The 25,204-nt window shown below is 44.3% G+C and overlaps 1 protein-coding gene and 1 long non-coding RNA gene across 12 annotated transcripts in view; one reads left to right on the top strand and one right to left on the bottom strand.

Annotated features, from left to right (window-relative positions):
- Nucleotides 1-25,204, bottom strand: part of LRMDA (leucine rich melanocyte differentiation associated) — a 1,023,935-nt gene that overhangs the window by 425,236 nt on the left and 573,495 nt on the right. For 10 of the 11 annotated variants that reach the window (XR_007410032.1, XR_007410033.1, XM_049108827.1 and 7 more), the window contains exons 4-5: nucleotides 19,867-20,001; nucleotides 9,760-9,877 (exon numbers count right to left, since the gene is read on the bottom strand). Coding sequence is in view for 9 of the 11 variants with exons in the window: in XM_049108827.1 (XP_048964784.1) it covers nucleotides 9,760-9,877; nucleotides 19,867-20,001 (253 nt within the window). In the remaining 2 variants the exon portion in view is untranslated. Of the gene's footprint in view, nucleotides 1-9,494; nucleotides 9,662-9,759; nucleotides 9,878-19,866; nucleotides 20,002-25,204 lie in introns of those variants that run through there. The other variant, XM_049108829.1, reaches the window with a different exon arrangement.
- On the top strand, nucleotides 16,018-17,491 carry LOC112651750 (uncharacterized). The gene is made up of 3 exons (XR_003131001.3): nucleotides 16,018-16,112; nucleotides 16,209-16,701; nucleotides 17,366-17,491. It is a non-coding gene; the product is annotated as an uncharacterized LOC112651750 (long non-coding RNA).

Genomic DNA, 25,204 nt, shown 5'->3' with positions numbered 1-25,204 from the left:
CCTGAAAACATAGATGGCCCTGGAGGTCCGGGCAGGGAGAAATGAGCCCTCTGAAGAAATGGGCAGAGTGCAGTGGGAATGTGTCCTAACTCTCCTTCCTTACAACAAGAAACTGCTTCTTTTTACTTATCAAGGAGCCTGTTAGGGCGAAGGGCACCTTCTAAGAGAAAAAGTAATATTTTTAAAGATGTATTTATTTGAGAGAGAGAGAGAGAAAGCATGAGCAGGAGGTGGAGAGAGAATCTCAAGTGGACTCGCCGCTGAGCATGGAACCTGATGCAGGGCTGAATCTCATGACCCTGAGATCATAACCCAAGCCAAAATCAAGAGTCAGACACCTAACCGAGCCTGCCACCCAGGCACCCCAAAAAGGTAATTATTTTAAATGCAAAGAAGCTCTCCTCTGAGCATCAGACTCCTCCTTGAACCTACTATGTTGAGGTACGAGGTGTTACTGGAGCTCATACCAATACTGGTACTTACCTATTATACCTGCTTGGCTCTCACCTGGATGATATTCAAAAAGTATGGATTAGCCACATTCAGACAAACAGATTGTATTTTTATTGCAATCAGACTTTGTGAAGACTTTCTCACCTGTGTTCAAGTGGGACAGCCCAAGAGTACCCCACTATTTTAGCCTATCCACTACCTACTTTGCTTCTCTGGCTTTAGGGGCCAATTAAAACAATAAGTAAATGTTAAATACTGGAGACAACCCTTCCATCACTCAGCTGACATGAGTTTGCTTTTATTATCTTCTTATAGTTCACTCTTTTTGTCTGCTTTTGGGAGCTGGATTATACGCCCTCCCTGCAAGTTGATATGTTTAAGCTGTAACTCCCAGTAGCTCAGAATGTGATTATATTTACAGACAGAGCCTTTAAGGAGGCGAACAAGCTAAAATGAGGCCATTAGGATGGGTCCTAATCCAATATGACTAGTGTCCTAATAAGAAGCTGAAGTCTGGGCACACAAAGAGATAGTTGGGGATGTGCACACATACAAAGAACACCATGTGAGGCCACAGCCATCTGCATGCCAAGGACAGAGGCCTCAGAAGGAATCAATTCCTATCAACACCTAGATCTTGGACTTAGAGCCTCCAGAATGAGAAATGGATTTCTGTTGTTGAAGCCACCCAGTCTGTGGTATTTTGTTATGGCAGCCCTAGCAAACTAGTACATCTGCTATTAGTTGCAGGCAGTTTGGAAATAACCAGAACTCAAGAGCAGAAATTAGGACCATGCCATCGTCATTTTATCCTTTTTCCTTAGCCATAGAATTGCAAATACTATTAACATAAATCAGAGTTAACTTCAGAACAATGTTCATGATTTTCCCCCAGTGGGCCATCCATCGAGCAGCTTTCTCTGCCTTCTAGGATGTCTATCTGCCTGGGGCTTCAGTCCCCACCATCTGATGTTTCCATGTCCCAGAAGGGACTTTCTAAGTAAGGCAGAGCTTCATGAAGCCACAGAGTCTGCAAGGATAGGAAGCAAGGCCCTTGGCTCACTGAGGGGAAGGGTCTCTAACACTTTCCTGATGTCCTGTCACTCAGATCTCAGTCACTAGCCTTTTTTGTCTGTTCCTAAACAAGTAGCCTCTGTATTTCCAACCTCCTCCTTCTCTTCAGTGGGCTAGAATCACCAGGCTCAAAACAAATAATTAGTGCCGGGTGGGTGGGGGGGTGGGGCAAGTGGAATAAAGCATGTTAAGACTCAATGTTGTTCAAGCCGGCCAATGCACCTGTCGTGGGGAGAAGCTCCTTGCCAAGCCCTGATGCTGCACACAGAACGCAGGGTAACATTAGCTTTAAACACAGGTAACATGAGTACAGTGCCTCAACTTTATTCTATGAAAACCTCCTTTCTTATGGTAACATCTTTCTTTTTCTCTTTTCTTTCCTTTCAAGCTATTTTTTAAAAATAACAAAAAAGTCTAAATTACAAAAGCAAAATACCAGGAATTGTCTTCTCAAGTGGATCACGAAAATGTCAAGCTGCAAATGCACAGTTTACAGATATAATCAGCTATAAGGGCTCCCTATCAATCATTACCAGAGATCCCATGAGGAAGGACTCTTCACAGCCCACTTATGAAGCCTTAAATTCACTCCTAAAAAGCAAAGCAGCTATACCATAGCAACAGGGTCTTTGGAGTAAGGAGATGTCAAAGAACTTTTTAGGAAGCCATGGATCCATTTCCAGGGGAGTTATTATTGGGCCTCTGACAGCCATCAGCTCCCTCCTCATCCCAGCACCTAGCTCATTGACCTCTATGCCCACCTGAGCACCAACAGTGGCCTGAATGCTGGGAAGCCCTGGGCCAGTGGCTTCCTCTCACAGATTTCTAACATATCTGCTGTGCACAGAGCACTGTTACTCTCTCCCAGAAGAGACCTACCTGTACTTTCCTCCCACTTCAAACTTTGCCAAGGTTCCTTCTCATCCTCCAATTAAATGGCAAACTTGGCCTAAGAAACAGAGCTCTCCACAGCCCAGCTCTGACAATTCTCTGCCTAGACCATGCATTTCCACAAAATGGGTTGGGGGCAGGGTAGGGGAGTAGTCAGGAGGTCACAATGGAAATTACACAGTTACCTTTGGCTCCATTCCATATCCTCTTCTTCCTACTTTTTTACACTTGCCTCCCATCCTATTTTCATGTTGGGAAATATGTTAATTTTTAAGATACATAGGAGAAAGAATGTGAGCTTTGGAACCTAGGCAGACCCAAGGAAAAACTTGATTCTACATTGCTCTGTAATTTTAGGTGATGTGTGTAAATTCTCTGATCATCAGTTTCCTCATTTGTAGATTCAAGTACAAGGAGAAATTCAGGATAATATTGTCAAGTCACTGATATAATACCTAGTACACACTGGACACAATACATGCTAGGCACTGTTTTTATTCATACAGCAGGGAAGTGTCAACACATCTAATGAAGTACTACTGGGCAGTTGATCAACCCTGAGGCTGACCTTGCAATCCTAATTATTTAAGCATCCAGAGAGCCTACATAAGTCAACATGGTGATGCCAAAAACTAAAAAGTTGTGTCCTATTTAAGAGCTCTGGTTCAAGTGACCAGGGAAGGACCAAAGGGCATGATGGATGGATGGATGGATGGATGGATGGATGGATGGATGGCTTTGAGTAGCAACACTACTCAAAATCCTAGTGGCTTACAATAAGAATTTATCTCTTGTGCAGAGGTCTGTGATTGGCTGGGGTCTGTGATCTGCTTCAGGCTGCAGGTTAGGTTCAGGTCTGTCCAATGTGTGCTTCACGTTGCCTTCACAGCAAATGGTAGACATGCAAGAGGAGTGAGTGGAAACACATGACACCCGGTAAGGCATTGGCCCAGAATTGGCATGCTCTTATTCCCACTCACAAACCATCATGTGGGATGGATGGGGAAGTAAAAAGAAATACACAGTTTTAGATAAACAGTGAAATTTACCACACTTGTCCCAATTGTGCAATTTTAGAAGCTATACGAAGTATCCTAGGGTTCCAATTCCATAGAGAGTGATACTTACATCCATGATTCTCTAAACATCTGTTGACAAAAGTGAGCATGGTGGAGGGAGGCCAAAAAGAGGAAGAGTGTGGAGCTGGACCCCTGGGATGCAGTGAAGGCCAGTGGCTCCAACAGAGACGCAACAATCTCTTGTGGGGCATTGGGCCTAATGCAGAGCAGTATGTGCTCTGTGCTCAGCACCTGGCCAGGCCCCAGGGACTTCTGGGAGAGGCTCTGAGAAGTTCCCTTCAACACTAACAGTTCTGTTTCACTTTCCTTCTCCCTACTGTGGATTTCAATTTCCATCCATAGGGATCTTCCAGGGGGCAGGAGATACAACTTTCCTGTCTATCTCTGATTCCAGACAGTGGCTATGCAAAAGCAAGGCAATGGAGACATACCAAAATTGCCCCTAAAGAACAGTACTCTGAAAGCATTTACTGGAGACCCAAGATGCCATGCTGCTAAAAACAGAGAAATAGAAAATCTTTCCCCCCACCTCAAATAAATGTGGTAAACTGTGAAATCAGGAAGAAGAATGAAAAACAAACAGACTGCAAATTTTTGGCTTCTGGAGTTGTTTCTAAACATATTACCCAAGCATCCTCCAAAACATAAATTAACTTAAAATTTCTCCTCCCTTCAAAACTTACTCTACAATAACTGAAAATAGAATCTGAATATGTCTGTAGACAAGAAACATCTGTATGAAAACAGAAAGGAGCCATAAAACACTAACATATTCAGGTAATTAGAAATATCCAGAAAATACACTGACATTTTTTAGTTTTCTTCTGAATGTTTGGCATGGTAGAAAACTTTCAATATATATTAACTTATCACCTATTTAACTACATGAATAGGTGGTTTACAATATTTATCTACAGCCATACCCTGGCTTTACATAAAACATATATTCCTGAAAACAGTGAGTATGGAGGAAATGTTAGTACTTGCAATCAACGTAGAGGTCGTTTCTGATAACTCGCTACATGTCTGCAACTGAGCTAGACTCTCCCAGCAGAAGCCACGAAAGCCCTACCCGGTGGTAGGGAAGAACTGGACCAGGCATAAAACAATCAAGTAAACCAAGCAAGCCACTAAGCAGGGCTCCTTTATGGTATAGACCAAAAATACAATGGCAGCTAAGCCCAGGAAAATCTCAATTAAGCTACACACAGATTCATGGAGCACCTCAATGTGTTTGCTGAGAAAAGTTAGTTTTTATTTCCCACAAGCCCTCAAACGAGCAAGTAGATTCTGAGAGCAGGACTCAGAGAAGGCCGCACAGGGAGGCAGGGAGCATGAGCTCAGATCACACCCGTGCCTTCCCCCGCAAGACTACCTAATGGAGAAGCCCAGGCCTGGCAATCAGCGTGGCCATAGGCCTCGGCACCATAAAGAATCACAGAGTAAATCCTTTGGAAAAACAAGTATGCAACCCAGAATCTGTCCTTTCTGCCAACGCACAGATTCAAGTCATTACATTGTTTTAAGGCAGAGGTCCCTTTCCTGCTTTTCCAGAGGACCATATTGAAGCAATAAAAAAAAAAAAATGGACCACCTTTCACAATGGATCTACCAAAATGCTCTGTTGTTCCCAGCTCATTCTTTTGACGAGTGTTGGCTGAGCCTCTGCTATAAACCAGACACTGGGGATAAGGGAGCAATAAAAACAGGCAAGTTCCTACCCTCATGGAGCTGACATCTCAGGAGATGAGCAGCTGCTTCATTCTGACAAAAAAAAAGCTGACTTCCCGATGCTTCCATTCCCTATCTTTATGTTCGGTTGCCTTTTGTGTGTGTGTGTGTGTGTGTGTGTGTGTGTGTGTGTGTGTGAAATCCAAAATGTGAGCCATTTTGTGTGTCATCTGTGTAGACACAGGTGAAAGAAATGAAAGGAAACTGGGGAGTTAGGTCCTAATATCCATGTCAGGAGGAGTGGACTGTGTAGTGTGGCCATGGAAGGAGGTGATCCTCACAATCCAAATAATTTCTGACTTTCAGTTTAAGGTCAAGAATAAAAAAGATTTCCAGAAGGAACATGTACTCAGACGTTTATTCCTTTAACATTTCCTTCTCTCTCCCTTCCTCCTTCTCTCCCCTTCTCAACCACCTACTTTTGTCTCCTTCTGTCTCTGTCTCTCTCTTTCTCTCTCTCTCTCTCTCACACACACACACACACACACACAGAGCCTCCAACCCACTGGGGAAAAAAAAAAACATCCCAAAGATACACACACACACACAAATATACAAAACTACATAAATGCACAAACTACATGTGATAGGAAACCCAGGCATGCCCACATAAAGGCATACATTGCATGTTTTCAAGGATACACTGACACTCACAAACACTCCTGTTACCTTCTCTCACCTAAAGCAGAATGGCCACAATTATAAGCAAAAGTCACGTGTCAAAACACTTTCTCACACAGGCTGTGATTCTCAGTCTAGCTGCTCTCCCCACTGCTTCTATAAGGTTCTGAAGATTACACAGTTGGTAGCCAACTTCATATACATGCCTGTAAACAAGAGGGCTCAGCTTTAAATAATTATGTCAAAGAAATGACAACTGTACTCTTTGCCAGAACAGGGATGAATAATTACAAAGCCAGGACATAATTAAGCAATTCTGACTGTTGGGTTCTTGAACTGTCTGATGCGTAGGGCTGGCATGTCTGCCATGCATACCCCCCTGGACAGGCCTTGCACCCTTTTGATTTATGTTTCCCGATGTGGCGAGAGGGGATCATGGCCTGGCCATCACAGAAGCCTTTCTTTGGGGGCCTCCGCCTTCTCAACGTCCAGCTTGGTGCCCTTGGCATGATTCCAGGGGCCAGTATTTGCAAAGATACCTATTTTCTTTAAAGTTCCAGGAAAGGAGCAAAGCCTAGCTGTTGTAGATTCCTTAGCTAACGACACAAACACACCAGTCTGGAGGAGTCAATTGGAGCCTTAGCTATCACTTCCCTAATGAATGATGGTGTCTTTCTAGAGGACGATCAGAGCTCTCGGAGAGAAAGCAGCCTTTAAACAACAAAAGCCACAAGGCAGCAATGAAGGGGGCATGTGTCATCACGGGAGAAGGCTAGAGCGAACTCGCACTCAAGCGCCAGGGCCTGCCGGGTACCAAATCAAACCTTTGTGACATAGGGGGTTTATTAGCTCCTGGATGATTTTGCATTTGCGTCAGCCTAGAACACCCGGACCGCCTGTTCCCTACCTCCAAGGCAAGGGCTGTGATTGGAGAGGCATTTTCCATTCTCCCAAATACTTTATGTCAGGAATAAAATGAAAACAGCTCCCCAAATCACGGCCTCCTTGATCATCCATCAGAGCATTCTGCTGAATAAGCACAACAGGCCGCTGCTGCCTGAGAAAGGACAGAAGCCAACTTGAGATCCCGATTCTGTGATGAAAAATAGGGCTTCACCAAGTGTGCTCAGCACAGCGTCGGCAATTCACGGGGAGTAAATTGCTCTCCACTTAGAAGCCGACTCCGGGTGTACACAGACCCCCCAAACATACATATGTATATACACACAGAGATAGAAAGCGAATATACACACCTGCGCAGGAACAAACATATGTCTGTACACACTGTGAGCAGGCGAAAACCAGCCCTTTGAACACCAATTTACTAATTCAGCAAGAAGCTCATTTGGCCTCTTTCTATCTGCCAGAGAAGTACCAATGCGTGTCTCTGAAACCAGGCCGAAGGGAATCGCCTGGCGTTCAAGAGAAGCATACAGTTTGCTATGAGAGCAAGACCCAGGGAAGGCCTCTGGTGCACCTGAAGCATCATGGCATAGATACGGCACCCAACTGGAAGCCCAGGCCCCTGGGTTCTGATCCCAGCTCTGCCTCTGCCGGGCTGTAGGGGCCGTAGGAAGGAAGCTCCATCCCCACCTGGTTCCTTCACCCACAAAATGAGAGCCCAGACCAGGTGATTTCTGAAGTCCTCTCCAGTTTGAAAATCATGTGACACTCCAGAAAGCTATGGAGTGAAGATCCTCATGCTTTGTCAGAGTTATGTCTGTCTCTCCTCAAATAATTAATGGGTATTTTTAAGCCTAATACCATTAGCAAAGACGTGGGAGTCAATCACACAAACATAAGCTAATTCTATAATTGATTAGAAAGTAATTTGGAGCTTTGAAGAGCATTTCTGCTGATGCTGTTAATGACTCAGAGCCGGCTCCTACTGGATTTTAAGGAGCCATACCCACCTGCTTCCAAAGCCAGCGGGGATTTTAGTCCCTGTTGCCCCCTCTACTCCAAGACAGCAATTCAGCTTTTACCTGTTTTCTTCTTTTAGGCCTTCTTATGAGGTTTTTATTTCGAACAGAGAAATGCATGGGGGAAAATGTTCGACTCACTTGCTCCAGAGGTAAGACCTGAGTTGAACGATGTGGCTCTGTGGGCAGACACACCAGGAAAGCTCCAGTGTCAGCTCTTCCTAGCCAGGCTGCCCAATGAACACCTCTCGGCCTCAGTTATCCCACCTGTATCACCTCCTATATTTCAGGGTGATTTGAGGACTCCCAGATCTGTACACACAGAGCCTGAGGGCCATGGTGAGCACACATGGAGCACCCCACACAACCATGATGGGTATTATAATTGGTGCCCCTTCAGATTTCCTGTGACAACACAGAGCTTCCCCTGTCAGGAACAGGGGGAGCAGGAGAGAAATATTGATCTGTCCTATAAAGTGCAGGCAGACTTAAGGGTGGAAAATGTTGAATGGGCAGGAACCCAACGTATTATAAACAGTTCATTTGTTGTCCTTTGTTTGGTGATGTTGGCTGCCTCTGGAATCTTTTAACTTGAAAAAAAAAAAAAGGAGGCCAAGAAATAAATTATTTCATTTGGACAAAATTACAAAAGCTGGAATAACTAAAGGCAGTCATGAGCAATACATCAAATCTCTGCCTCGATAAGGGAAACTGTTAACACTTTAATAGCTATGAAACGAATCACTCAATTAATTTCCCACATGCTGAAACAGGTAACAATACATTTATCTGCCAGTATTATACCCTCCGTATCATATATTTCCACAACTGTTAGCAATTTTATTCAGCATAACGGGAAATAAGTTGCACCTCATGGATTCAGGGAGAGAAAGTGGCCCGAGGTCTGCTGCCAGCTGAGCAACTTGATGGAAGAGGTTTCGTTTTTCTGTTTTGGTTCTGTTTGTTTTTTTCTCTTTCCCTCTTAATCATTTCCAATGCATGTGCAAGGTGCTCTAAGTCAATAGGCAAGGACAAACTAGACCTCCAGGATTTCTGGGCCAATGTTTTCAACACACAAGCTAGGGTCCCACAGGAAAGGGGGCCCTAGGTAGCTCCATTGGGCTCTGGGGCAGTGATGGACCTTGAAAGGGGTCGTCAGGGGTCATCTGGTCCATTCCCCAGCCCTGGGCTTCACAGAAGGATCCCAACTCCTCCCAAAGAGATGACTTTCCACATCCTTAAACATTTCCTTGACTCTGAATCCAAGACTCAAAGCCATATATCTCCTGCCTTATCAATACTGTCATGAAGATGGCACCATATGCACTTCCATGGGCTCAATGCAGACTCAGTTGATAAAGGAAAGGGCAGTAAAACTATTCCTAAGAGCTCTGGAGAGCTGCATCTAGAGAGGATACGCTAGTCCCAGGTCACATTGTCAGGGGGGAAGAAAAGGCCTTTCCCACTAATTATATCTCCAAGACCTGTTGAGCCTTCATACCTGTGAACAGAAGAAAATCACTCTCCCCTACCTCCACTACGGCCCCAAGAAAGAAGAGCTCCTTCTGGGTTACTAGAATAGTCCTACCCTCCTGAGGAAAAGGAAATGCCCCAGGCTTTCTTCTTTTTCCTTTCTCAGCAACAGACCTGTAGAGACCCCACCTTGTAAATGAAACATCTTCAAGAAGGCACTTTGAAATCTTCCCCCCAGAATGTCACCACTGGGCTGTATATGGTGCTGCTTTATTGGTAAAAGAGCCACCTGGGTGAAATCACCTTCCAAATGAGGTCCCCTTAGATAGATAGCAGGAAGATCCAATTTATTCCCAGTCCTACGTCTTGCTAGGCCAACAGCATATCCACGGATAAAACCCTGGTTGGAGATCTCTCCTGCATTCCAAACACAGAAAAAGGTCCTCTGTGCTCAAAGAATAACCAGTAGGGCAAGACATAAATCCCTGGTGAAGACCAGAAAGTTGGCAGCTTACCTTGGGCTTCACCACCTTCATGAATGACCCTCTGACCAAAGCTTCCTCTCGTTCTTGTCTGGTTACTTTCCGGGCATCCAGAAACTTCAAATTGGGCAGCTTGTGCAGAACAAAGCATCTGAAAGAAAACAGAGACAACTCAGGAGGGTAGGCAATGGCCTCAAAGATCCACGCAATTTGTCTCATGCTAAGGGATCTACATCATTAGGTCTTCAGAAGTTTAGATCTTGGTTGCCGCTTCTCTTTCACAAAGAATGAACAATCACTCTTTGCAGAAATCCAAATAATTATATTTCACACACACAACTAAACCTCAAAAATATACACTAACGATTGCTCTTGATTCAAATATAGACACACACACACACACACACACACACACACACCTGGATGAGCCAGGAGGATCCTGTATTCCCCTGCCCTTCCATTCTGGAAATGGGCCCAGCTTCTTTGCCATGCAGAAAGTTCTCAGAGAAACTAATCTAAAACCTAGTTGTACCATTTGTGTCACTGCCTTCCTGTGGGTCATAACTCTCATTTCTGAGATAAAAGCAATCTTTGGGATGCCTAGCTGACTCAGACGGTAGAGCATGTGACTCTTGATTTTGAGGCTGTAAGTTCAAGCCCCACAATGGGGATAGAGATTACTTGAAAATAAATCTTTAAAACAAAACAAATCTTCAGTTTGAAACTAAGACGGGAGACATTGGCCATCCAGGACAATAACTAGAACACAGGTTGTGATAACATGGATGACTTCAGGATAGAAGCTAGGAGCACACATAGCTGAGAAATGCTTCCTTGAAGAATCAAACAGGGACCATCCCTGAGTTACTTCCACACTGGCATGATGACGATTATCTTTACCAAGGTAAAACAAGAAGAATAAGATTCTAGAGGATTTTTAAAAATATTTTATTTATTTATTCATGAGAGAGAAAGAGAGGCAGAGACACAGGCAGAGGGAGAAGCAGGCTCCTCACAGGGATCCTAAAGCAGAACTCAATCCCAGAACCCCGGGATCACACCCTGAGCCAAAGACAGACGCTCAACTGCTGAGCCACCCAGGTGTCCCTCCAGGAGATATTAATTTAATAGCCCAATAAATACTAATGCAAATTCCCCCCAGAAAGAGTCTTTGGTGTCCATCATGGCTTCCAAGGATAAGTTAATGGCTACTTGTGTGAGAAAATATTAGGCAGGTATATTTGGAATTGATGAGAAGATCCACGTGGCCACGGGATAGATATATAAACATATAAATAAATATATAAAAGGCATAGACACCTGCCTATTCTTCTGCTTCCTCAGGGACAGTTATCAACCCAGATGATTTCTGTCGAGCCCCCATACTTGGTCACTTAAAGGAACAATTGTTTAGACCCTGTCCCACTTAGGAAGAAGAGGTAAGTACCCAATGTCAAGAGCAGTAGATTGTCTTCATTGGAATCTGGCGTTTCCTTCCTATACTCAGCCTCCTCAGTGTTTACTCATCTTTCAAATCCCAACCCACATGAACTTTTCTCCTGCATCTCCAGACCACACTGTTTTCTTCCTTCTCTGTACTCCCGGGATATACCGGGAGCACCATACCACCTAACGCTTGGTTGTTTTTTTTACGTTTTTTATTCATTTTACTGGTGTTCAGTTGATGTCCTCACCTGTAAGCTTCTTAAAGGCAAGGACATTTTTTTTTTTCTCATCCTCATACTCTCTCAAGAAGTAGCATTAGACTAGACTCAATAAAGTTTATTTCAGTTATACGAATATTTCTTGAGCACCTGCCTTGTACCAGGCTCCAGGTATAGAGAGGTGATTACAACACAATTCCTGCTCTTACAGGGGTTCTCGGTGTAATGGGGAAGATAGACTCAAATAGACACAATATTGACATTCACACAGCTAAGTGCTGAGATTGGAGTTATGCGCAAAGCAATTCTGGGAGCACAGAGAAAGGGACCAAACATCACACACTGGATGACTGAAAGCTCATGGCTAGAGGAAAAAGAGGAGAAACAGGAAATCTCAAGTGATGATCTTCAAAGAACCAAACCCTAAGTCAACCCTGGGCACCGAGCTTTTTCTCAGTGCAAATGTGACCTAGAGTATGTAGCATGCCCCCAATCCTCACAGGAGCCTTGGGCACCGGAGACCAGCTCCCACATTCATTAGAGGTCTCACGTCACCAGGTGGCCTCCATATACTTGCCCAAAGATCTGGATGACTGCTGAAATACCAGAGAAAACAGCTTAGTGGCTTCCCGTCAAAATACTCCTTCAAGTGACAAGACTCTTGAGTTATTTTTGAGGTACAGATTTCTTCCCCAGAAATGGCCACCCCAACATCTGAGGTCCCAGAAATTGGACTGTCCACTTCCTCCCTAGTCTCAATCTATTCTTTTCTTTCCAACTTCTCCCTGAACCTCTCCCTTCCCTTTCCAAATGCCCTCTAGCCTCCTCCAAAATCAGAAAGTTTCCAAAAAGCCTCAGATGAACTTCTCTCCTCCAGTAGAACTCCCACTGGCCTCAGTCAGTGTCAGAGAAAACTTCCATCTTCTGCTTATAGCAGCAAAGTCTTGATGACAACAGATTCTTTCAAATAAAGACATGTACAGACGGAAACAATATGTCAGGAGTGACGCTCAAAGGAGTAAAGACACCCACTAAGTGTAGGGTGGGAAAAGATGAATATTCAGGTGAAGAAAACATCAGTATTAGAAAATCAGCCAATGTTTAATGATGGAATGAAAGATGTCTTCACGGGGCTGGCAGGAACCATGATGACAACAGACAGCACGTTGTCATTTTGCCCCACTTTGGATCACAGCCCTGAAATCAAAGGAGAGAGAGAGAGAGAGGTGCTGGCTTTTAAGCTAGTTAAAAATGTTAGATGACAAAGAGCTGCTGTTTTCAGAGCACTCTTCTTATACAATCGAAGAAACAGCCCATGAAATAGGCTGCCACTCATCCCTGAAACTAGGGCTGACTTGGCTCCCATCCTCACGGCCAGTCTGGGGCTTCTAGGTGGTTGATGCCTGGAGAGGTGTGAGGGACACCAGGAAGGCCTGGCCCAGATAACTCAGCCTGAGACTCAGCCCAGGTCCAAAGATCCCCACCCAGAGATGTCTTCATACGTGCACTCACACAACCAGTAATTGCTGAGCTGCTACCACCCGTCACAAACTGTGCCAGGTGCAAAGAATAAGGTGATTCGCAAAACAGACGAGGTCCCTGCTCTCAAGGAGCTTAGAGTCCAGCACAGACATTCTCAAACTTAAGAGGGCATCGGCAACCCCTCGAATCTGGCTTGCTGAAACACAGATCACAGGACCTCACCCCCAGAATTTCTGATTCCCTACATCTGCCGTAGGGCCTGGAATACACATTTCTAGCAAGTTCCCAGGCAGGGGCGGCGAGGCTGATGCCACTGGGCCTGCTGCAAGCCTCTGTCCAAATAAAATTAACACCACGAGGAATAACAGCTTTGAAATTACGAGGTTGGTGACGTGATAGGGAATCTCCCTCCCAATTCTGCTGCCAGTCTGCCATGCACCATATCTGGTACAGAGGGCACGGAGGGCGGCCACCTCCAACACATCTCTCTGCCCCTTGGCGGTTTGCAACTAGCTCCAAACACCCCTGCCAAGTGATAAGTCAGTGGGCTCTCTGCCCGCCTGTCCCATCCCGGGCTTGGGAGATCTATTTCCCTTTGTTCTAGGTCGTGTCAGGGTGTCAAAAGCTGCAGCTTCCATCCCGGGTATAATACAAGTTTGCCATAAAAATACAACCGAGGATTCCCGGAGCCACAGAATGAAGGCCTTTACAATATCAATTCAACCCTTGTAAATTTAATCCAGGGTTATTTGTTGCACCAAAATCTCTTTACCGTGATGTATTACTTAGTTACTGGGGTTATCACAGCCGTATCCTAAAGTTGCATAGTACATAAAACACTTCAGTTAACAATGCGAGAAGGCTAACTCCCCCAGATAACCTGCAATCACAAGGGCTAGTCCAGATGACATGCCTCTGTCAGCTTCCACGAGCTATTGATGGTTCAATCAGTTTGTTTTGAAGGTAAAGTACAACAAAAGGGCAGTAAACTTATTCAGACTGTCAACAGGGGCTATCGGGAATGGGGCTTGCAGGTAAGTAATTCTGGGTGTTTTAAGGCTATTATCAAACAGCAATGGTTGAAGGAAGAGACAGCTACTAATAACACAGAAGGCAGCCATCATAAACCACTTTATGGCAGAAACCCCCGTCCATAAATCCTGCGACACCCGGAGACAGCTTCAGATTTATAAAACCGCTTGTTAAGCCAGGGCCCTGCTTAATGAAAAGAGATCGGTCTAAGTTCTGAGTCTCACGTCCCTAGCTCCTGAGGGTGACTCTAATTTTCCTGACCTTCCCAAGGTGGCTGGGCCAAAGCCCTGGGGCTGGGCGCTGGAAGTCAGGGGCGCTCTGGCTGCGATGGGGAAGGTGAGGTCATCTAGAAGAAATCTGGGATGCTGGGAACGTGTGCGAAGGCTCATCATTCGTTTCTGTCTAAAAGCAGATTCTCTAAAAGTGCGACCCGCACACAGAGCCCTGCAGGTTCTCTCTCTTTTCCTACGGTATGCTCCCTTTTCTTAAAGGACTCCTCTGAGGAGACACCTACACACTGGCAGGGGGAGAAAAGGAAGAGCAGAGGGCCTTTTCTGTTTGTTTTTGCTCCCAAATCAATTTTCTCTGCCCAAATCCCAAAGCTCTGGCATTTTTCATCTAGACTTCAAAGGGAGAGGAGGACACTCTTCCCTCCTGCTCAAACTGCTACCCCAGGGGGTGCTGGCTGCTTCCCGGGGAACACCACACAATCCCAGAAACACCAAGACGGCTCCCCAGTGTCTGCTCCTGCGGTTGGCTACCATGTTTCTTCCTCTGAGACTCTACTAAAGAAATACCAAGTTTCCAGATCCTAAGGGAATCAGAATGCAGGGTCCCCTGGAGGTTTTCCCTACCTCTTTCCATTTATGGCAACATGGAATGCCCATCCTTCCCATGATCTCTTGCCGCCTTACTGCCCCCGGGCGTGGGGGTTGGTGGGGAGACATGGTGCAAGCTACTGATGATCCACTGGGGGCCTCTGAAGTCAGCAACGGGTCACCCAGGAACTGTTCTCAATCATCCACAAAGCCTAACAGGATGGAGTGAGCACGCCAACAAAATATCAAGCTGCTCTGCTTTTCCCTGCATTACCTCAACCCCGTTTGGTAACACTGGTTACCTCATGCTAATCAAAAGCACTCATCAACCGCTAAATGCGTCTGACTAATTGTCAAAAGTTAGCAATGGCTGAGATGTAGCTCAGTAAAGAAACCCAAGCTTATTAAAGAGACGAAAGGGGGAGAAGATGAAACAGAGGAGAGGTCTTCACAACAAAAAGCGTGGAGACTGACCGGGTAGAGGAAAGGGTCCAGACTCTGGGTTTATTTAGCTTGTGTGATCTTGGTTCAGGCCACCTTCCTGAGCTTCGGTGTCTCCATCTGCATAATGAGGAGAACGGGCTAGATGACGCCTCAGCCTCTCTTAAGCTTCAGCCTGCTTGAATTCTGTGTGCCTCCAAGTTAATTTCCAATAAACACATCCATAGCCTCCTTTCTTATTACTCCAATTTCCTTATATAACCACCCCCTCACACCTCCAGGTAAAAGAGGACTGTGAGAAAAAGTCAATAAAGACCAAAGAGTAATGAACAAACACTGTGAGTGGAATAACTCCAGATGCTCAGAGAGATGACAATGATCTCACTCTAATGAGCCGAGGTGAGCTCACCTACAGCATTAATGAATGCCTGACAACTGGCAAAGGCCAGCTGATTTTCCTCACAGTTCACCGGCAGCATGTTTGAAGTCTCCGTGCAAACAATACACCCACAGGACAGAGCAAGGCCCTCTACAGAGGGTAACCAGCAATTACTCTGTGGGCTTCTGTCACTTTGATCTCTGGGTCGTGACCTTTGCTTTCTTGTGATCTTCAAAGCCCAGATTGTAGATTAGCTGGAGAATGCTAGCTGGGTTATGTAAGCCACAAGTTTAACAGCTCCTATTCGGCTGGGAAATGGTGGCAGCCCGGGACAGCCAACAGACTGCGGAGGGTCCCTCCCTCCTTCCCTTTGGCTGAGTGCTACAGACACTGGGCAGGCCCCGGGCTGCTCTCTGTGAGGGAACAAAGGAAGGGTGTCACGTTTTAAATAATTTAAAGTTGTGAGAAATACAGAGGGGCCTACTGAGGAAGCAGGAGGAAGGAGAGGCCAAGCAGAGATTGGAGTGGCAGGAGGGAATGAAGGAATGGCAGGAGGGTTTGGTGACAGAGGTAGAGCCAAGAGACCATGAGACCAAATCCTGCAGTTGAGAAGCCAGGCCTAGCTCTTGCGTACTGTTGACTTTCACTCCATTGTCTTTCCTGCAGGAAGAAGAAAGAAAAGAACTGCAAAGGAAGACGAGAAACAGACCACTCCGCGCACCCAAGTTTCCCATACGTGACTCATTTTTTGGCTGGTGTTGAATTCCACAGGAGGCCTCAGGTGGTTTCCTAGTATGACGGCGGCCTCCCAAGCCAACCAAGCTCTGCCTCACCACTCTCTTCCCTCCCAAATCCTGAAGGCTGCTTGTTATCATGTTCACCTCCATTCAACATTCATCCCAAAATAGTGGCACAGTGTGTACACACAGCAAAGCATGGGCAAGTTCAAGCTGCTATAATAACAAGGCAATGGACATTTCTCAGCCATGAACTGTGATGAATGGCAAAGAAAAAACCCCAGGCGTGGTTTGCTCCTGCCCCAGCAGGACCAGGGCACCGCTCAACAACTTGGTAGTATGTTCATGCTCACATACAGATTTAATGAGCCCGTTTTACGGTGGGGATATGTGCCAAGAAAATCCAACTGTCTGCACAGGGGGTAAGGAAGGAAGGAGAAGGGGTAACCTTGGGGGATGGGAGGAAGGACTCAGCAGAAAGTGAAGCATCTGTGAAGCCATTTCCAATAACTCCATAAATCTAGTCACTTCCCACTTCTGCTCCAGTGGTTGGCCACAACGTGACCTAAAAGTGGGCTGACCTCTCTGAAATCAACACCTCCCGGAGAAATGAAACAGACGTACTTGTTTTGATGTATGGCTGGGTGACATATTATAAATATTACATCACATAACCACAGAGGATGCCAATCAATAAGAAATTTTTTCAGACAGCACTAAATGAGCCATGGGTTCTTGCTTCTGAATACACTCCTTTAAGGCTCCTACTATTGCTTAAATGATTAATAGAAGACATATTGTCAGAAAATGTACTTAAAGTGAAAAACAGTAAACTGTAGAAATATCATTCATTTTTTAAGCAATTTTCTAGTGAAAATGTCACATAAATTTACATAGAGGCCCTACTATTAGGCTCTGGGTAACAGCTAGAAGGAAGGCAGACCTCATGCTTTGTAGGAGGAAGGGGCAGGAAAATATTTTGCCAAAAGGCAAAAAAAGAAGGAGGCTGCATTGCCTGGTAGAAACTCAAACACTACAAGAACTCTGGATTTAACAGCCATATTGTAAAACCCTAAAATTTCTCAGGGGCAAATGAAGCACAAACTCCAAGATGAAGAAAGCAGGGCTGCTTACAGACCAGAGAACAGAACTACATCATATGTACATTTATCTCATCCAAATGTAAGTGTGAGAGTGCTTGTCAACCAGAAATAAAAAATAAAAAAATAAAAATGAATAAAAAAATTTTGACTCGCTAGAGAATAGGCCTACCATTCCACTCAACCATCATGTGCCGTGCAGTGAATGTGTGACTGGATGGGCACACCTGTAATGTTCCTTCCAGCGTCCCTACTTCCTGTTCCTCTCAGAGCGTGAGCATCTCGCCATTGTTGTGGGTGATTTATGGACTTTCTAGGGTAATTCTGACTAGGTGTGATTTCAGCTGTTATGTGGCCCTTAGAATCCAGTTCCTCATGGCGACTTTGCCATATGTGCATGAACAAACTACCTTCCCAGCCCCCCATCCCTCAAGCCCAACAGAACTGGAGTAATGAGGTCGGGCTGAGTGGGTGCCAGTGCCAGCACACGAGATAAATCACTCCTCTAGAACCCAGCCCTCCCTGAAGGATCAGGACCCAATGTCCACCACTTGGATTGAGTCTGAAGGATAATCCCTTGCTTGTTGACTGTGTTTGTTGACATCAAATGGGTCTGAATCCAAATAGGCAGTGGGCATTTGAGGTACCCAGAGGGCCATACATCTCTCTATAAGCACTCGGCTTCTCAGAAGAAAGAATAATATTCAAGCTGGCTCCAGCAGGGAGTCTGCTTGAGATTCTCTCTCTCTTTCTGCGTGTGTCCTCCCGCTGCGTGTGCTCTCTCTCGGGTAAAATAAACAAATAAATCCTTTTTTAAAAAAGAATTAAACACAGAAATCTAAAGAAAAAAGTCAAATGAAAATTTCCTAAATCGTGCTTGGTTTTCTAAAAATGTTGACTAAAAGAACTTTCTTGGACTTGTTAGACCCTTCCAAGACACATCTTATAAATTACTGCAAGAAGATAAAATATGTTTTAAGAGACCCCTTCATATCTGAAATCAGGCTCCTAAAGGCTTCAGAGTTGATAAGAGTGTTAAAGAAGCAAATTAAGTTCTAAGCGATTAAGCAACTTACAAGGTTGATTTAGAAATGTGTAACTCTTCACCTGCTGGATATTAATCATATTTCTCCTAACAGAATTGACATTCAAATCTGCAGGGTCACATCCAAATGAAAATCTTCATAATGAAGAAAGACTTAATATATTTCTTAAAAAGTAGGGTTAGAGTTTTATTCTAAGATGATTTAAAATAGTCTCAGACCCCTTACAAAATTAATCAAGAAACCTAGAAAATGAGGCTAAAGGTACACAATGCTTCCCCATAAGGAAATATAAGCAGATTCCTGCTGTAGCTTTATGTGTCTTTGTGTATATGTTTTTAAAATATACAGTGTTCAATAGCCTTCAGTATCTCCTACAGCTTTGCCTTTATACAATATGAACTCCACTGACTTCATTCCTTCATGGATCACCACTGATTTTTATAGGAGCCCCAAGAGAACAAGTTTCTTTCAAACCATTATCTTCTTTACCTAATCCTTCCGAATTTACTATCTAGCAGCCTTACCTGCCTTACATTTCCCTCCTTCTTTCCCCTCCCCTGCCCACACTGATTCAGTGAGGATGTTACTGAGAGCTTGTATCATAATGAAGAAAGAGGCTACACATATGAAAAGATCATCTAAAAACATTTGCAAAACAACAGTCAAGAATGAAGACACACAACTCAAATGAAGAAAATTATAAAAGGAGTCTAGTGAAACTGGTAAGCTCAAGGAGTCTACCTAAAACAGATGACTTTGGGTCAGGTATTTCAAAGCACATGGTTTAGTAGTAGAGAGGGGGGAGGACAAGCATTTCTCCTTAGAGCTCATCAAAGCACGTGGTTGGTGGACAGTGAGGCATAGCTCTATGGAACAAAGTTATGGGCCTTCTGGGAGTTCCTCTTGGGATCCCATATAAGCTCCCTCATTTTCATGGGAAGTGTCCTCTCTCTAAAAGGTGACTCTGAGGCTGACCACAGGAAAATCTTATAACATGGAGCATGGGTAAACAAAATGTAGCCCATGGGTCAAAACTGGCCCTCTCCTTGTTCTTGTAAGTAAAGTTTTATTGAAACATAGCCCTGCGTATTCATTTACAAATTGTTTATGGCCACTTCTTCACTACAACAGCAGAGTTGAATCATTGTGATAGAAACCATATGACCTTCAAAGCTTTAACATACTTATTACCCAGCTATTTACAAAAAAAGTTTGTTAACCCCTGGCCTAGACCACCGAGCAGATTTTCATGTTTCTTGGTTTCTGTGACCTTGATGGAGGGAGACAATAGTTATAGGTTATCAAAAAGTTAAAGTTTAGTATTATCATGAGAAGTCCACTGATGCTTACCAAACATCTATTATGTATCCCATAATGCTATCCCCTTCGAAAGATGCTATTTGTCCTTTTCCCACCATGTTCAAACCCCTTAAAGACTCACCTGTATCTCTTATAGTCTTCCTCATCTTTTTCCAAGCTGACCAGCTCGTTGGGACATGCCACATTACCCAGCAGGCTGAGGTACTCCAAAGCTGGTGTCACTTTTGCCAGGTGATCAAGCAGACACTCCAAGTCAGTGATGTGTCTAAGGTTAAGGATTTGGGCCCTGAGAGACAAAAGGCCTAGCAAGGAACACAGACTCTGTCAGGCACAGTGCAACAGCGGACAAGTCCAGTCTGCTCCCAGGAGATGACATGGGTGAAGATTGAAATCAACTGAGCTGTGAGGTCTCTAGCGTGGCTAGTTTTTCACTCCTGCTGGAAACACAGCCCAGCTATTCTCTGGGCAGGTAAGACTAAATCCAAATCACTTGAGAGAGAATAAATGAACGTAAGTGTTGATCGCGCTTTTCATTCCTATACAGCGGTTTCCACGTGGTAAAGTATTTGGCTATTTGTAAATCCATAAAGCTATTTTTCTAGTAATGAAAGCAAGAAATTATTTCCAAAGTCCCCAATAAAGGAGTAATTTAAGGGGTAATTTATCATTAAAACATCCAAGAATGGCATAGATACAAGCAGGGACTGGCCTCCTCTTACGATCTGAGAGCCTGGGGTAGAGCTAAGCATTGCTCAATAGCCTCACTGGTGGCAATAAAGCACTGAATTAGGGGAAAAGGAGAACAAAGCTAGGAAAAGACAAATGGAGTAAGTTAGGAGACATTTAGTCAAGCCAGGCAGGTCAAAATGTATTTGAGGATGAGAATCTGTTGTGAAACTAACATTCTATGAGGAGAGCATGAAAGAGAAAATACCAAAGAAGGGCATGGTAGGGAGATTATGCCATGATCCACTCCTTCAATGGGATCCACTGTTCCATCAAAACAAATGCTGAGACCACCCCGCCACCAAAGCCAAATAAGTCAAGATTCATAGATTCAGGTAATCACGGGTATTGGGTAAGGATTTAATGACAACCTAGCTGTCACATCAATACACGTGGACTCCTGGCTTGAGCTACATGCAAAAGAACTGAGGCCTAAGCAAGGTGATGACTAGACAGGCCATGAAAAGAGGTCATGACTACCAGAAACTTATGGAAGAGAGATGTCAGCCAATATCAGCAGATGGAATGGGGTGTTTGCACAAACAGGGGCTAAGCCTGTAAGGGTGAATGCAGCATCTAAGAGTCAAAGACTCAGGGTACAGTGTCCAAGAGTGAGGTCCACTTGGCCTAGGAGAGGAAGGTAGAACCAATGAAAAGGGATGTCCTTACTCTGTCAGGATGTGATCTCACCATGGGGTGTTATCTCCATTTCCTTAGATTTCATTTCAACTTATCAGTAGAACCCTAAATCCAAACAACATCAGAATCCATTCCCTAAGGTATCTGCTGAGGGGGGGTCACCAAAAAGTACCTTGTTCCATCCCTGACAACCCTAAGAAAGAAAGAGCTTTTCCCCTGGGACTGAAACTTCCTCAAATTTTTTTCCCACCAACCCAATTTAACAGCATAGGGTCTCAAAGAACAAGGCATTCTTCTCTTCCACATGAGGACCCTTCAGATTGGTGAACCTCCCATATCTTCCTTAAATCTTATATTCTCCAAACTAAGTTCTGTTGAGCATTTTTTATACACAGGTTCTGCAAACATCCTATGCAAGACTAAGTGCTATACTGTGGGAGTGAGACAGAGACAAGGAGAGGGACAGCACAAGCCAAATAGAAAAACACTAGTGCAAGAGGAGCAAAGCAGCTCCTCTATCAAGGGCTTCAATTTGCCAGCATCATCCTCATTTCCTCAACAAGACAGGACAATGGACATAAGATCCTTCAGATCTTAAACAAATAATGTCTGGGAATAACCACAATGGACCACTGAGTTTGCTCCAACCCTCTACCCCTCACATTCCAAGGGGCAGTAGGACTTATGCCTATCAGGCTGTCCTGAAGCCTCAGGCCCAGGCCCTCGTGCCAGGGGAACAGCCAGACAAACTGATCACTCTCACTGGCACAGTATTTCTTCACGGGACTGAGAGAGAGTAGGCTGCCAAAATGGTGCTGATATACTGACCTGGGTGTTTCAAATTATTAATGTCGACAATGCCCCTAGAGAACCTAGGGGAAGCCCTTTCCACTGTGGATGAAGAGGTCCAACCAAATCCTACTGCTCTTGTAGGGACGAACCTCTTAAACCTTGTTTATTTTTCATCTACTGTATGCAGGTGGGAATGGGAAGGAATGGAACTCAACACTGGCAAGACGTTTAAGTTGAAGAAACATTGGGCAACTGAACTGGACTGAAATTCCCATTATTTCTCAACATCGGGTGAGCAGTGATGAGCAGAGTCACATGGCATTGTCCAGGGATGCAGGCTTCAGATGTACACTTACCACAGAGCTAATAAGGCTTGGGTGTGAGGGCTCCTTGCTTACACAGGTCCCTAGCAGGGGGTAACAGAGTCACCTGGTCATATATTTCTGTAAAATTTGCAAAAGTAGGTGATTGAAACTGCCCTCAGCTAAGATCACTGTCTCTCTCCACTGAAGTACGTGTAGTGCATAATTTATATAATTAGATAATAAAGTCATAAAAGCATTTGCAGAAAAAAACAGGTAAAATATTTTTATATAGGCATGTCCAGCACAAAAAAATTGTTACTTTTAAAAATATTTTTATATCGGTGTTGTCAACTTGGAAGTCTTTAATTTGCTTTGATATATTTTTATTCCAAATAAACATTCAAGCCTAATTTTGCATTCATAATTATGTAGTCTTTGCCTTTAAGAGAGTATCACCAAATTATGTAAGTTTCACACACAACAAAATCTGGATCTGCCCCTGAACAGGAGGTTGTAGAGACATGGACTCACTCAAATGTATTGGTCATGGAAATATCTTGGGCAAAGGGTCTACAGGCTTTAAGAAGCTTCAGTCATCCTTTGCCAATGAACCCAAGGAATGGAGCCTGTGTCATTTAGGGTATTTTGTGTGGCAAAAGCTAGCCCACCTTTTCAGCCCTTTCAGAGACCTGCTAAATAATCGTGTGGGCTAAGTCAGGTGGTCTCCCCCAAATCCACACTAGCCAGGAACCGCTAGTACCTACTCTGTGGGTGCTCTGGACCAGAACTTCATCATTATGTTGATATCATCACTGGAGGATAAAAGACGAGAAAGAGTTTTAATTGGTTTCTTGGTCTCCTGGGTCAGCAAGGACAAACACAGCCCTGTCTTGCCTGGTTGGGAGCTCTGAGATAGAATTTGTCACATTCTTTTTTTGTCAAGTTGCATAGAAAATTAACCAGAGGCAATCAGCAGAGGGAACTTGGTGTCCCTGACTAATGAAGACCAGGGCAGTAGAGATACTTACAGGGATTCTCCTAAGCATGACATTTCCTCCCTCCTCCCCCGCCCCCATTTTTAAAATATGAAGCTATCTGGCACAGTTTCAACTCTCTTCAGCTGGATTCTAGCACACACCTGGCTTCCCTCATCAAGTCTTCTCTAGAGTACTTGACATTTATATTTTTTTCAGTGTTGTCTACAGAAAGTTGACATTGCAGAGTCCAGCTGTCATAGGTACACTTGCCAAGGGAGACTTTTTGCAGCAGGCTCAAGATCAAAGCAACGTCTTGCCTTGGAAGTTTGGAGCATGAAGGAGGAGCAGAGTCTTCTGGTGTCGTGTCCAGTTGCACAGGTCTGAAGCTGTTTCCTAGGTGAAAATGGGCATGAATCCTCCCTCTGTGCTCAGGTCCAGGTCAAGGGGGAGTGCCTATTACACCTGGGAGGGTTTCAACAAGTGCTAATCCTAATATAGGATTTCTGAATCCTAACTACACATTCTGCACAATATATTCTCATTCTGACTCACATACACATCCGAAATATTACATCCAAGTGATAATTTAGGAAATGGGGGGGGGGTGTCAAAGTCACACAGTCAAGTGGAAGAGTGCAGATTCAAACCTAGGTTCTAAAGAAATTGCATTTCATGATTCCTAATACAAAAAAAGAATTTAAAATACTGAAAAATGAGGAATCCTATAGGCTTTCATGGGAGACCATAGGTATTGTCATCCAGTTGTATTCTGTACCTCAGTTACTTCCAATTTGGGTTTATTCATTTAAAGCACTGAGACTTCCACCATCAGTAAAAGATACCAAGAAGTTGTAAAGACTTTGTTAATGAAGCTATGTCCCATAGATACATTATGCCATTTAAATCTGTCAATAATCCTCTGAAATGTCTATCGCCTGTTTTATAGATGGAGAAACGGAGGCCTCAGACAAGGCACAGAGAATTCCCTGAACAAAAGAGTAAATTGCTGTGGGGCATCTAGTCTGGCCTTCTGGCTCAGCTCACCGGTCTCCTCACCACAGCCCAGCTGTACAACACGTCACACTATCTGTTCTTCCTGTTGGTCCTACAATGCACACTGTCTCTTCATACGTTTGCTGAAGCAAACAGGGAGACAGAAAAGGAAGGAATTAAGTGTGATGTAAAATGAAGTCAGCTTCTCAGCCTTCCCCCACCCATCCCAAAAGGGAGAATCATTTCATTGTGTAAAGTATCTATACTTTCCACATATCTTGGTTGTTTTGTTATTGGGGGTTGGGTATTCACACGGTATGGCTGAGACCATTACCAAGTACCCAACCCTATGGGAGAAGAGTCAAGGATAGTGTGTGTATGGCATGGGCATCTGTGTATAAGAGAGAGAGGATATGAGTATTGGGGGAGATAAGGTCAACTCCAAGGCCAGTGACTACCAGGCCAGTCTAAATGAACCAAAGGAAGAAAAGTAAGATAAGCTATGAACCAAAAGATGAAGAGGTAATATGGGAAGTCTAGGCTCTAAAGTATACCAGGATGAGACACCAACACGGAGAGCTGAACAGAAGTGGAACAAAGGGCCAGCAGAACAAAGATAGGAGGTCAGGTAGGAGATATGCAGCCTACAAGTTAGGCATTGGTAGACAGAAACATTTTTGCCAGATGCTGGGTTTGGGCTCTGAAATCCCTTTCAGGAGCTCCATCTACAGCTGGGAACAGAACTGGCATAGGAGGGGCAGGGGCAGACACAGGCAGATGACTCCTTCTGCATCTCAGTTCTTCTCATGCAGTGATTTTTCCCTCCCTTAGGTTTCAGGATCTGGGCGTAGGAATCAACATGCCTGGGTTCTAGACTGAGCCCTACCACCGATCATCTATGTCATTTCCAAAATTCATACTCTCTTAGTTTTTTCATAAAAAATGGTACTCAACTCACGGAATGATATGAAGGTAACATTAACTTATAAAAGTCAAAGAAACACTCTAAATCTATACTCTGGTCTTG

Source organism: Canis lupus, chromosome 4, assembly GCF_003254725.2.
Source record: "Canis lupus dingo isolate Sandy chromosome 4, ASM325472v2, whole genome shotgun sequence".
In the NCBI taxonomy this organism is placed as follows: Eukaryota; Metazoa; Chordata; class Mammalia; order Carnivora; family Canidae; genus Canis; species Canis lupus.
This window is presented reverse-complemented; position numbering and strand designations above follow the sequence as displayed.